This window comes from Nematostella vectensis, chromosome 6 (genome assembly GCF_932526225.1).
Source record: "Nematostella vectensis chromosome 6, jaNemVect1.1, whole genome shotgun sequence".
Taxonomy (NCBI): Eukaryota; Metazoa; Cnidaria; class Anthozoa; order Actiniaria; family Edwardsiidae; genus Nematostella; species Nematostella vectensis.
Genome location: NC_064039.1, coordinates 744902 through 758212, shown reverse-complemented (window position 1 = coordinate 758212; position 13311 = coordinate 744902). Strand labels below are relative to the sequence as shown.

General features: G+C 40.7%; 1 protein-coding gene across 1 annotated transcript in view; it reads right to left on the bottom strand.

The window, feature by feature from the left end:
- The window catches only part of LOC5510526 (proton-coupled folate transporter), a 35460-nt gene extending 22465 nt beyond the window's left edge, over nucleotides 1-12995 (bottom strand). The window contains exons 1-3 of the mRNA XM_001630929.3: nucleotides 12787-12995; nucleotides 11640-11865; nucleotides 10658-10970 (exon numbers count right to left, since the gene is read on the bottom strand). Coding sequence (XP_001630979.3) covers nucleotides 10658-10970; nucleotides 11640-11855 — 529 coding nt within the window. The 5' untranslated portion in view covers nucleotides 11856-11865; nucleotides 12787-12995. The remainder of the gene's footprint in view (nucleotides 1-10657; nucleotides 10971-11639; nucleotides 11866-12786) is intronic.
- Between the last annotated feature and the right edge of the window lie 316 nt (nucleotides 12996-13311).

The window sequence follows — 13311 nt, the reverse complement described above, 5'->3', positions numbered from 1 at the left end:
ACAATATCGCAGCCACTGCCATTATCACACAAGCTGTGCTACTGTGTGGCACTATAATATCGCAGCCACTGCCATTATAACACAAGCTGTGCTACTATGTGGCACTACAATATCGCAGCCACTGCCATTATTACACAAGCTGTGCTACTGTGTGGCACTACAATATCGCAGCCACTGCCGTTATTACACAAGCTGTGCTACTATGTGGCACTACAATATCGCAGCCACTGCCATTATTACACAAGCTGTGCTACTATGTGGCACTACAATATCGCAGCCACTTTCATTATTACACAAGCTGTGCTACTGTGTGGCACTACAATATCGCAGCCACTGCCATTATTACACAAGCTGTGCTACTATGTGGCACTACAATATCGCAGCCACTGCCATTATTACACAAGCTGTGCTACTATGTGGCACTACAATATCGCAGCCACTTTCATTATTACACAAGCTGTGCTACTGTGTGGCACTATAATATCGCAGCCACTGCCATTATAACACAAGCTGTGCTACTATGTGGCACTACAATATCGCAGCCACTGCCATTATTACACAAGCTGTGCTACTATGTGGCACTACAATATCGCAGCCACTTTCATTATTACACAAGCTGTGCTACTGTGTGGCACTACAATATCGCAGCCACTGCCATTATTACACAAGCTGTGCTACTATGTGGCACTACAATATCGCAGCCACTGCCATTATTACACAAGCTGTGCTACTATGTGGCACTACAATATCGCAGCCACTGCCATTATTACACAAGCTGTGCTACTGTGTGGCACTACAATATCGCAGCCACTGCCATTATTACACAAGCTGTGCTACTGTGTGGCACTACAATATCGCAGCCACTGCCATTATTACACAAGCTGTGCTACTATGTGGCACTACAATATCGCAGCCACTGCCATTATTACACAAGCTGTGCTACTGTGCGGCACTACAATATCGCAGCCACTGCCATTATTACACAAGCTGTGCTACTGTGTGGCACTACAATATCGCAGCCACTGCCATTATTACACAAGCTGTGCTACTGTGTGGCACTACAATATCGCAGCCACTGCCGTTATTACACAAGCTGTGCTACTATGTGGCACTACAATATCGCAGCCACTGCCGTTATTACACAAGCTGTGCTACTGTGTGGCACTACAATATCGCAGCCACTGCCATTATTACACAAGCTGTGCTACTATGTGGCACTACAATATCGCAGCCACTTTCATTATTACACAAGCTGTGCTACTGTGTGGCACTACAATATCGCAGCCACTGCCATTATTACACAAGCTGTGCTACTGTGTGGCACTACAATATCGCAGCCACTGCCATTATTACACAAGCTGTGCTACTATGTGGCACTACAATATCGCAGCCACTGCCATTATTACACAAGCTGTGCTACTATGTGGCACTACAATATCGCAGCCTTTGCCATTATTACACAAGCTGTGCTACTGTGTGGCACTACAATATCGCAGCCACTGCCATTATTACACAAGCTGTGCTACTATGTGGCACTACAATATCGCAGCCACTGCCATTATTACACAAGCTGTGCTACTGTGTGGCACTACAATATCGCAGCCACTGCCATTATTACACAAGCTGTGCTACTATGTGGCACTACAATATCGCAGCCACTGCCATTATTACACAAGCTGTGCTACTGTGTGGCACTACAATATCGCAGCCACTGCCATTATTACACAAGCTGTGCTACTATGTGGCACTACAATATCGCAGCCACTGCCATTATTACACAAGCTGTGCTACTGTGTGGCACTACAATATCGCAGCCACTGCCATTATTACACAAGCTGTGCTACTGTGTGGCACTACAATATCGCAGCCACTGCCATTATTACACAAGCTGTGCTACTGTGTGGCACTACAATATCGCAGCCACTGCCATTATTACACAAGCTGTGCTACTGTGTGGCACTACAATATCGCAGCCACTGCCATTATTACACAAGCTGTGCTACTGTGTGGCACTGCAATATCGCAGCCTTTGCCATTATTTATTACACAAGCTGTGCTTTTATGTGGCACTAAAATATTGCAGCCACTGCCATTATTACACAAGCTGTGCTACTATGTGGCACTACAATATCGCAGCCACTGCCATTATTACACAAGCTGTGCTACTGTGTGGCACTACAATATCGCAGCCACTGCCATTATTACACAAGCTGTGCTACTGTGTGGCACTACAATATCGCAGCCTTTGCCATTATTTATTACACAAGCTGTGCTACTGTGAGGCACTACAATATCGCAGCCACTGTCATTATTACACAAGCTGTGCTACTGTGTGGCACTACAATATCGCAGCCACTGCCATTATTACACAAGCTGTGCTACTGTGTGGCACTACAATATTGCAGCCACTTTCATTATTACACAAGCTGTGCTACTGTGTGGCACTACAATATCGCAGCCACTGCCATTATTACACAAGCTGTGCTACTGTGTGGCACTACAATATCGCAGCCTTTGCCATTATTTATTACACAAGCTGTGCTTTTATGTGGCACTACAATATTGCAGCCACTGCCATTATTACACAAGCTGTGCTACTGTGTGGCACTACAATATCGCAGCCACTGCCATTATTACACAAGCTGTGCTACTATGTGGCACTACAATATCGCAGCCACTGCCATTATTACACAAGCTGTGCTACTGTGTGGCACTACAATATCGCAGCCACTGCCATTATTTATTACACAAGCTGTGCTACTATGTGGCACTACAATATCGCAGCCACTGCCATTATTACACAAGCTGTGCTACTGTGTGGCACTACAATATCGCAGCCACTTTCATTATTACACAAGCTGTGCTACTGTGTGGCACTACAATATCGCAGCCTTTGCCATTATTACACAAGCTGTGCTACTGTGTGGCACTACAATATCGCAGCCACTGCCATTATTACACAAGCTGTGCTACTGTGTGGCACTACAATATCGCAGCCACTGCCATTATTACAGAAGCTGTGATACTGTGTGGCACTACAATATCGCAGCCACTGCCATTATTACACAAGCTGTGCTACTGTGTGGCACTATAATATCGCAGCCACTGCCATTATTACACAAGCTGTGCTACTGTGTGGCACTACAATATCGCAGCCACTGCCATTATTACACAAGCTGTGCTACTGTGTGGCACTACAATATTGCAGCCACTTTCATTATTACACAAGCTGTGCTACTGTGTGGCACTACAATATCGCAGCCACTGCCATTATTACACAAGCTGTGCTACTGTGTGGCACTACAATATCGCAGCCTTTGCCATTATTTATTACACAAGCTGTGCTTTTATGTGGCACTACAATATCGCAGCCACTGCCATTATTACACAAGCTGTGCTACTGTGTGGCACTACAATATTGCAGCCTTTGCCATTACTTATTACACAAGCTGTGCTACTGTGTGGCACTACAATATCGCAGCCACTGCCATTATTACACAAGCTGTGCTACTGTGTGGCACTACAATATCGCAGCCACTGCCATTATTACACAAGCTGTGCTACTGTGTGGCACTACAATATCGCAGCCACTGCCATTATTACACAAGCTGTGCTACTGTGTGGCACTACAATATCGCAGCCACTGCCATTATTACACAAGCTGTGCTACTGTGTGGCACTACAATATCGCAACCACTGCCATTATTTATTACACAAGCTGTGCTACTGTGTGGCACTACAATATCGCAGCCACTGCCATTATTACACAAGCTGTGCTACTGTGTGGCACTACAATATCGCAGCCACTGCCATTATTACACAAGCTGTGCTACTGTGTGGCACTACAATATCGCAGCCACTGCCATTATTACACAAGCTGTGCTACTATGTGGCACTACAATATCGCAGCCACTGCCATTATTACACAAGCTGTGCTACTGTGTGGCACTACAATATCGCAACCACTGCCATTATTTATTACACAAGCTGTGCTACTGTGTGGCACTACAATATCGCAGCCACTGCCATTATTACACAAGCTGTGCTACTGTGTGGCACTACAATATCGCAGCCACTGCCATTATTACACAAGCTGTGCTACTGTGTGGCACTACAATATCGCAGCCACTGCCATTATTACACAAGCTGTGCTACTATGTGGCACTACAATATCGCAGCCACTGCCATTATTACACAAGCTGTGCTACTGTGTGGCACTACAATATCGCAGCCACTGCCATTATTACACAAGCTGTGCTACTGTGTGGCACTACAATATCGCAGCCACTGCCATTATTACACAAGCTGTGCTACTGTGTGGCACTACAATATCGCAGCCACTGCCATTATTACACAAGCTGTGCTACTGTGTGGCACTACAATATCGCAGCCACTGCCATTATTACACAAGCTGTGCTACTGTGTGGCACTACAATATCGCAGCCTTTGCCATTATTTATTACACAAGCTGTGCTTTTATGTGGCACTAAAATATTGCAGCCACTGCCATTATTACACAAGCTGTGCTACTATGTGGCACTACAATATCGCAGCCACTGCCATTATTACACAAGCTGTGCTACTGTGTGGCACTACAATATCGCAGCCACTGCCATTATTACACAAGCTGTGCTACTGTGTGGCACTACAATATCGCAGCCTTTGCCATTATTTATTACACAAGCTGTGCTACTGTGAGGCACTACAATATCGCAGCCACTGTCATTATTACACAAGCTGTGCTACTGTGTGGCACTACAATATCGCAGCCACTGCCATTATTACACAAGCTGTGCTACTGTGTGGCACTACAATATTGCAGCCACTGCCATTATTACACAAGCTGTGCTACTGTGTGGCACTACAATATTGCAGCCACTGCCATTATTACACAAGCTGTGCTACTGTGTGGCACTACAATATTGCAGCCACTGCCATTATTACACAAGCTCTACAACAAGCAGCTCAGTTCAACTTGATACCAAAAGATTTACAATTGACACATATTAATTGTTTGAAGGCCCCAAAAACCATTTAATGACAAGGCAAATGGAAACCACACATTTAATGCTACATCAATATTTTAGCTGAGACACAAAGAGTCATGCTAATGAAGAAAAAATTAAAAAGAAAATTAAACAGTCAGAAACATGAATACAGCAAAAACAAGGGGCAGCATTCTATTATGAAGTGCTTGGAATGATATCCCTATCTCTCACAAACAATATAACCAAAATAATAGTAAGCCATATTGGTACAGTCTTGTTGTAGTCACCACAATCTTTCAATACATTTAAGTGCACCAGTCCCTTAGATTCAACTAAGGAGTTCCAAATAAGAAATTTCAAAATCGCTCAAAATTGGTTTAAAGTTAGCCCCTGGTTCCCTTATCATGGTTAAAATGTTTGAGTTACATACATTAAATATTTTTCGAGAAATTCCGAATTTACGATTTTGCCTATAAAATCGCCGATTTGGGGGCATTTTTCACCTTGCGTAAAAAATCGCAAAATATTCTTTAAATATACGCGGAATTAAAAATAGCGATACCGATCCTTAGAAAGGAGTTGATAAGGTATAAATCGAGTGGTTTCTTTACTTTTTACGGCAAAAAAAGTATATTTTATTGCTGTGTAAACATGTCAATAAAAAATGTCGACTTGAATAATAGTCTAAATTAGGGGCTTATAAAACCGATGGTACATGGATTTTCGCAGAAATTTTGCACTTTCAGCAAAGATTGGTGTTATTTCTTTCGATTCAGCAAAGAAAAAAATTGGGGAATCAAATTCCCGAATTATAATGAAGCCGAACGCAACCCCATGTCGAGCTCAAATAACACGCGATATTTTTAACAGCCGTCTTTATTAGATACACATACCTGTTTGAACAGGAGACAAATCACAGAAAATAAACTCTACCCTTGCTGTATACTAATCTCAGATGTTGTATAATTGTCTTGGTTCATTCTTGGAAGTTACTGGAAGTCAATAAAGACATTACAATGAAAAATATTTGCTATTTTGTACAGATTTCAGTTAAGAACGCCTGCCGGAATGGCAAACTTTGAAGGATTTGTTTGGGTTTTAAAGTTTCTTTACGCTCCATTAAAGTAAAATATATTCAAGTACGTCAGTTCTTACCTTCTCCCAAGATGTTTCTGGGAAAAAGGCCGATTTATGAGATTAATTTCAATGCAAAGGTCAAGTACTTGAACACGAGTCTGGTTTCAGATGACAACTGATCAGCGGTCTACCAGATGAGAATGCGTGAATTTCCAAAGGAAACCCGATATAAAGAATAGTTCAACTAGTCGGTTTGCAGTTTTTATATTTTAGATTGTTTCTTATTTTATGTTCTTCATTCTAAAAAAAACATATTAATGATGCCAAAATTATTTCAAAAATTAATATGGGATATGTATATGCGTATGCGCTACTTGACATTATTGTGTCACTCACAGCAGGCAAGAGACCATGATGTATCATGGTCTCTTGCAGCAGGACATCACCCGAAAGTATGAGATATCTCTTCTCAGCTGGCTCGCCTATGTTGTGAAAGCGTAATTCTAGATAGGAAACACCAATCGAAGAATAAAACAAATATCACAAGCAAACATGCTTCGTTGACATAAGGGCATAAGCTGGAAGAATTGTCACACTCCCACAAAGCGGCATCCTGTTACAGTAACACCTCCGTCAGCCACAAAAGGCTTTAGGGCAACACAAAGAGATCCCATTAATCTGCTTATTATAAAATCAGGCAAGCTAGAATTGTAAATCAGATGATGCTTGATATTTTTCTTGATCATGACTACCTGTGATTACACTGTTTGCGTGGGTGCTCCTTGCGGCCCTAGTGTCGATTGCTCGAGCAATTCAAAGCGCGTTCTTCTGAAAGACTGTAACAAGGATATTCATGGACAAAAGAAGCTGCTTAACATAACAGACAAGTCTCTTCAAACTGAGTTTGAACTTCTTCTTGCTAGAGCTGGTAAGTGAATCATGATTTAACGACCGGAGTATTTGTTAAGCCCGCGCGTAGGTGACACTTGAAACGCAAATGTAATCACAGGTAGCCCAGGCAATGGTTGCTTGTTCGTAGCTCGGAATTCGGCTGTTCTGAGAGGGGAACGAGTAAAGCGACGACGAGTAAAATGAGTTCTCTAATAAAAATCTGACTACCCCCGAAAGAACAAAGAGGGATTTTTTATGCCTTTGCAGTATCTTCACGGGACTTTTATCGTCGGATTTGGCTACGTACCAGGGTTATTCAGCTTATGCTTTATAGTTTTGTCTACAAATAGCACTTCCATTGGGAACCGAAAGACCTTCGGCCGTTGTGTGTGTGTGTGTGTGTGGGGAGGGGGGGGGGGGGGTGCGTTCGCACCCCCAGCTTCCCCTCCTCCCCCCCTGCATTTTGCTTGTTCTCTGAACATATTTTGGGGAGTCCCTATTTCAACTCAACTCCCGTTTGGTAGACTCGACTTCTTTATCACGCACCTCAGCTTTCCTTATATTCTGATATTAGTTTATGTGTGTGCCGATGTTGTGTGTGTGTGTGTGTGTGGGGGGGGATATGCGACGGAGATTTCTTTTTCATTACGGATTTTGCGCAAAAGTACAGACTTGCTGACAGGCTAAAACATCCCTCGCATTAAAACAATGTCAATTAGCATTATATCTTTCGTTTAGCGAAAGTATTATTTTACCCCTCAAACACGGGGAGTAGATCGTCGTCTGTAGCGGAATCATAGACATGTTTATTCAATCTGTCGCAACTGAATTTGTAACCCTTTTCCAGGCAATCTTGTTGGCATTGCACAGTTGTTGGTCTTGTTATATCAAGCAAAGTAGCCAATGACAAGTTACTGTTCTCACGGCAATCTACGATTGTGCTTGTGCAGAGCGGCTTTTGTTTTCTTCTTAATACAATGCAGGGAAGTAGCCAATAGAGGGTTACTGTTCTAACGGCAATCAACAGTTTCCATTGAGTTAACTGACAGCTCAGTGTTTGGACAGAGTGATATTTGTTTTCTCTTGCTACAAAGTAGCGAAGCAGCCCATTTAAAGTCACTATTCTCACGGTAGTTGCCGATTTTCCAGCTACCGATTTTTAAACTACTTCAGTCACCTAGAGCAAATCGGAAATTTTGCGCAAAGTCCTTAATGAAAAAGAAACTCTGTCCCACCGGCGCCCCGCAACAACGGCACACTTGCCCTAAGGACTCCCACGCAAAATGTAAGCAAGCTTTTTTTCTTTGACGACGATTTTTTTATTTTATCTAATAAATAAATAAAACCGGTACGCCGAGGTCTGTGACGGTCCGATCTGCATTTTACAGAGACCCGCTCCCATTATTGATACAATTTCAGCAGTAATCAAGCAGTGCTCATGAGCACACAACTAATATGCAGATAAACGTAAATACGTATACAATTTTTACTCTTACGCCTAAGTTCTTTACTAAATCATCAGATGTTTTCGAAAACAGACAAACAAGACATGATATCGACTTTTTATCAAATATGTTTTCTAAAAAAGAAAGACTAAGACTCTAAACTGTCTGTTCTTATGGGGATTAGGATACCTGTGGAAAGTCACGCATTCTCATCTGGCAGACCGCTGATCAGTTGTTGTCATTTGAAACCAGACTCGTGTTCAAGTACTTGACCTTTGCATTGAAATTAATCTTACAAATCGGCCTTTTCCCTAGAAACCTTTTGACAGAAGGTAAGAACTGATGTGCTTGAATATCTTTTACTTCAATGAAGCGTAAAGAAACTTTAAAACCCAAACAAATCCTTCAAAGTTTGCCATTCCGGCAGGCGTTCTGAACTGAAGTATGTACAAAATAGCAAATATTTTTCATTGTAATGTCTTTATTGACTTCCAGTAGCTTCCAAGGATGAACCAAGACTATTATACAGCATCTAAAATAAGAATACAGCAAGGATTGAGTTTATTTTCTGTGATTTGTCTTCCGTACAAACAGGTATGTGTATCTAATAAAGACGGCTGTCAAGAAAATCGCGTGTTATTTGAGCTCGACATGGGGTTGCGCTCGGCTTCATTATAATTCGGGAATTTGCTTCCCCCAATTTTTTATTTGCTGAATCGAAAGAAATAACACCAATCTTTGCTCAAAGTGCAAAATTTCTGCGAAAATCCACGTACCATTGGATTTATAAGCCCCTAATTTAGACTAATATTTTAGTCGACGTTTTTTGTTGACATGTTTAGACAGCAATAAAATATATTTTTTCTCGCCGGAAAAAGTAAAGAAACCACTCGTTTTATACCTTATCCACTCCTTTCTAAGGATCTGTAGCGCTTTTTAAAATTCCGCCTATATTTAGATAGAATTTTACGATTTTGTTTGAAAGGTGAAAAATGCCCCCAAATCGGCGATTTTATAGGCAAAATCGTAAATTCGGTTTTTCTCGAAAAATATTTATTGTTTGTAACTCAAACTTTTTTACCATTATAAGAGAACCAGGGGCTAACTTTAAACCAATTTTGGGCGATTTTGAAATTTCGCATTTGGAACTCCTCAGTTGAATCTAAGGGACTGGTGCACTTAAAAGGCAATATGACATTTGACATCAAGAAAATGTTTGTGCACTGCAATGTTCATTTTTCAGAAAAGGATTTATCTGATGTTTATAGCAATTATCCACAATTTTTGTGTAACCAGACATGGGTGGATATCACATGACTGCCATGTCAGTCAATAGCCATTGGCATCATGTGAAATCCACTCTACGATTAGGTAATTCCACTGCTTTTAATTCCCATAGATCTCATGTTTATGTTCTACTTTGTGAATAAATAGAACTAATAACAAGAATGTCAGACCATTTTTTTAAACAAAAGGTTGGAATGTTATTCCAGAAATGTCCAGAACCATCATTGGAATGCAGTTGTCATGTTACTAACAACACCTCTGCAAGGGTATAGCCTGTATCCCCTCAATATACAGGAATATATATATATGAGAGTTAGCAATGGCCCCCAACCTTTCTGACTCCCACAATCCCCTCGATTCTGGGGTGGGGGCTGTACTGGTAATTTATATCGAGGGAAATACATCACCTAGACATATTCTAGTCTTAAAGTTTTCTGTACAAAAATTCCACGAGTTTGTCATTGAGTTGCTCTGATTACTAAAAAAAATATCATCATCATTGCATGAAGCTGGAATCTCAAGATTTTGGACCCCTTTCTCCCGCTCTCCCGTGTTGAGCACCAAACTCCCGCTTTGTTAGCGATTTTTATCGCTTCCGAAAAATTATTCTATAGAAAACCATCATTTTGCCTATTTTCAAAATATTTGAAACAGTAATTCCCTTGCATAGCACAATTCATCTAACACCCTTGTGAGATCTATAAGTGGATTTGTTCATGAGAGCTTTTTAAAGGCAAACGCCTGCAAGGTTAAACCCACCCTTCCCCCAAAAAAATGAATATACACCACCACTTTCCAAAAAAATTCTCAAGCCTTGAGATTTTTGGAGGTTGACAGGTATGCATGACCATCATTCATAATTTTTTAGTGATGGTTATCATCACTATCATCATCATTCACAAAGCTCATGCAGTATTTCAGAGAGCTAAAATGTGCATGAGTTATCCAACTTTAAATTGAGTAACTTACCAAGACGCAGAGCTCTCTGTGATTCATCTGTTGAGTCAGCAATATATGCCATTATGCCCATCAGCAGAGTGGGCAAGTACCCACTGCAACCATTTAATAAAGCCCCAATAAACAGCACATAGACATCCAGGTCGCAGTACATCACAATAAGCACACACACAGCCTCCAGCGTTGAACCAATCACCGGCAGCAAGATGGCAGGCTTGCGGCCATGGCAGTCAGACCAGCTGCCGACCATCAAGGACAAGACAATGGAGGGGAGTGACTCAAACATAGTGATCCCAATCTGGACATAAGCAGCTGTGGCTTGAACCTTTAGAAAAGATGCACAAAATAAACTCACTGTAAGGTCTGATTATGTTAAAATCAATAGATTATACAATAACATAAATTGTAAAGGAAAAAGAGGGTGTGCAGACAAGCTCAAAATAGCATACCGTACATACCAACCTTGACACAAACCATGTGCTCTTACTGTAAATCCCTATATGGATACATATATACATATATATACATATATAGTGTTAGTTTGAGAAAAATACAAACTACAAACTACATAGGTTTCCCTACAGGTCTGTTTCGTGGTTCACTATACACCGCTCTACTTTCGAGTATTGAGCACTTTCTATGAAAGCCTTCAACCATCATTTTATATACATATATATATACACTTTTGGGGATAAGCACCTTTTCACACTAAAAGTAACTGGACTATTGCTGTTTTGGTGTCCCTGCGATCTTGTAAATATTTAAAAAATACATGTTCAGTGCCAAAGCTAATAAAAATAGATTTAAAAACTGATGAGCTCAATTCCTTGAGGGAAAGAGCAATATTCTGGGGGGATGATAACATATGTAATGTTCAAGATTCTTAAAACCATTAGGGGGAGGTGGTGGTAGGGGACCTACTTTTAGCATCCTTCCTCTAGGTACTGTACGACCAAAACATACAAATACTAGAAAAATTTTAATGAGTAGTTACCTCTTGCTCAAGATTATGTAGAGTTGAATTATAGCGAGTCTCATTACCACATCCGGTATGGCTAGAGGGGTCATAGAAGAAACCTTTTTGCTTTGCTATTTTACTGTACACAAACTGCTGAATGACAGGTCCATGCATGAGAATACCATAGACATAGAGGAAAATGACAGGTTCTATTGTCAGCAGGGTCCTCCATGTCAGCGGTTTAGGTGTCATTTTGATCAACCTGAAAATGTTACAAATAACATTACTGGGCCAGATAATATAAAAACTAATGGACCAGTTACATGAATTTTTTTATGCCAAAAAATAATTGCATGTCGCAAGCACATTTTCTTATGTGCAACACCCCTTTTACAACTACTATTTCTCAAAGTTGCACTTCATTAAATAGAAACAATATGGCTCTGCTTATAAAACACAACTTTTAAAAGATTTAAAAGATTTTGAAACATCTTTACTCCCTTTTATCAAGAATTGTTTTTCTTAAAGTTGCACTTCATTAAATAGAAACAATATGGCTCTGCTAATAAAAGACAACTTTTAAAAGATTTTAAACATCTTTACTGCCTTTTATCAAGAATTGTTTAGCTTATGCATGTTTTTTTTTTGTTCTGCTTTGCTTTTCATATATGGTACTTGCCACATATATGCTTTTGTTTATTATTGTACTGCATAAAAAAAAACACAACAAAGGATGACTAGCGTCTAAATGGCGACATGTAGGGTACTATCAGATCACTATACCCTATGTATCAAAAGGTTCTTGGTAATATTTCATGGCCTTTTCCCGGTTTTTCCCCACCTCTTTCAATGGCATAGAGAGCTCACATTACAGATAGATGATTAGTTAACATTGCTCAACCAAAATCGCACGGTTAAAAGAAACAAATTCTCTTGTGCTTCCTTGCATGAAGCACAAAAAACAAACACGAACTTAAGATTTGTGTGCACCCTGGAATCCGCCCTGGAATCCACCCTGCAGTCTAACCCTGCAACTTACACCGTCCGGAGACGGTACGAACAACAGGAAGCGAAAACCCAAACTTCAAAGCAAGTATAGACCTGTTAAAAGCCCTCGATCGTTATCATACAAATAGCTATAGATAAGATGGGTGTTCTGTTTTACCATAGTCTTTAGTCTCACCTCGGTAAACTTTGTTCTTTGCTCGTTAACCGACTAATAATCGTTCTGTATTTTAATGGTACAGCGGAAACTCTAGATGTCGATCAAATGGATAATTGCAATCGGAAAAGGTCTCCCGGGTCTCGATGAGCATGATAATAACAAATTATTATCAGTGATTTGTTCGAGTTTTATATTGGACCGTGTTGAAACTGACTCCCAAAAACAGCATACAACAGGGAGCCCATTTTCCACAGGGTACCGTAGGGGTTGAGGGGTTTATTTGTACGAGCAAAAAATAGATCCTCCCTTCATAAAAGTTATATTTTTTCTAGGTTCCCAATTTTTTTAACGACTGTCCTCGAGATAGACGGAAACAAAATATATGTATCAATCAAAATATTGCAATATTTAATCAAAGATGAAGATTACCGGAAATTTCTACGAGGGATGAGGGGGTGTAGTTATGGTATACCTGTGGGGGAATGGGTTCTGTACAGGCCCGCAAATGATCCCGCAGTGTGCGTTTTGGGGGGTCATTTGCGG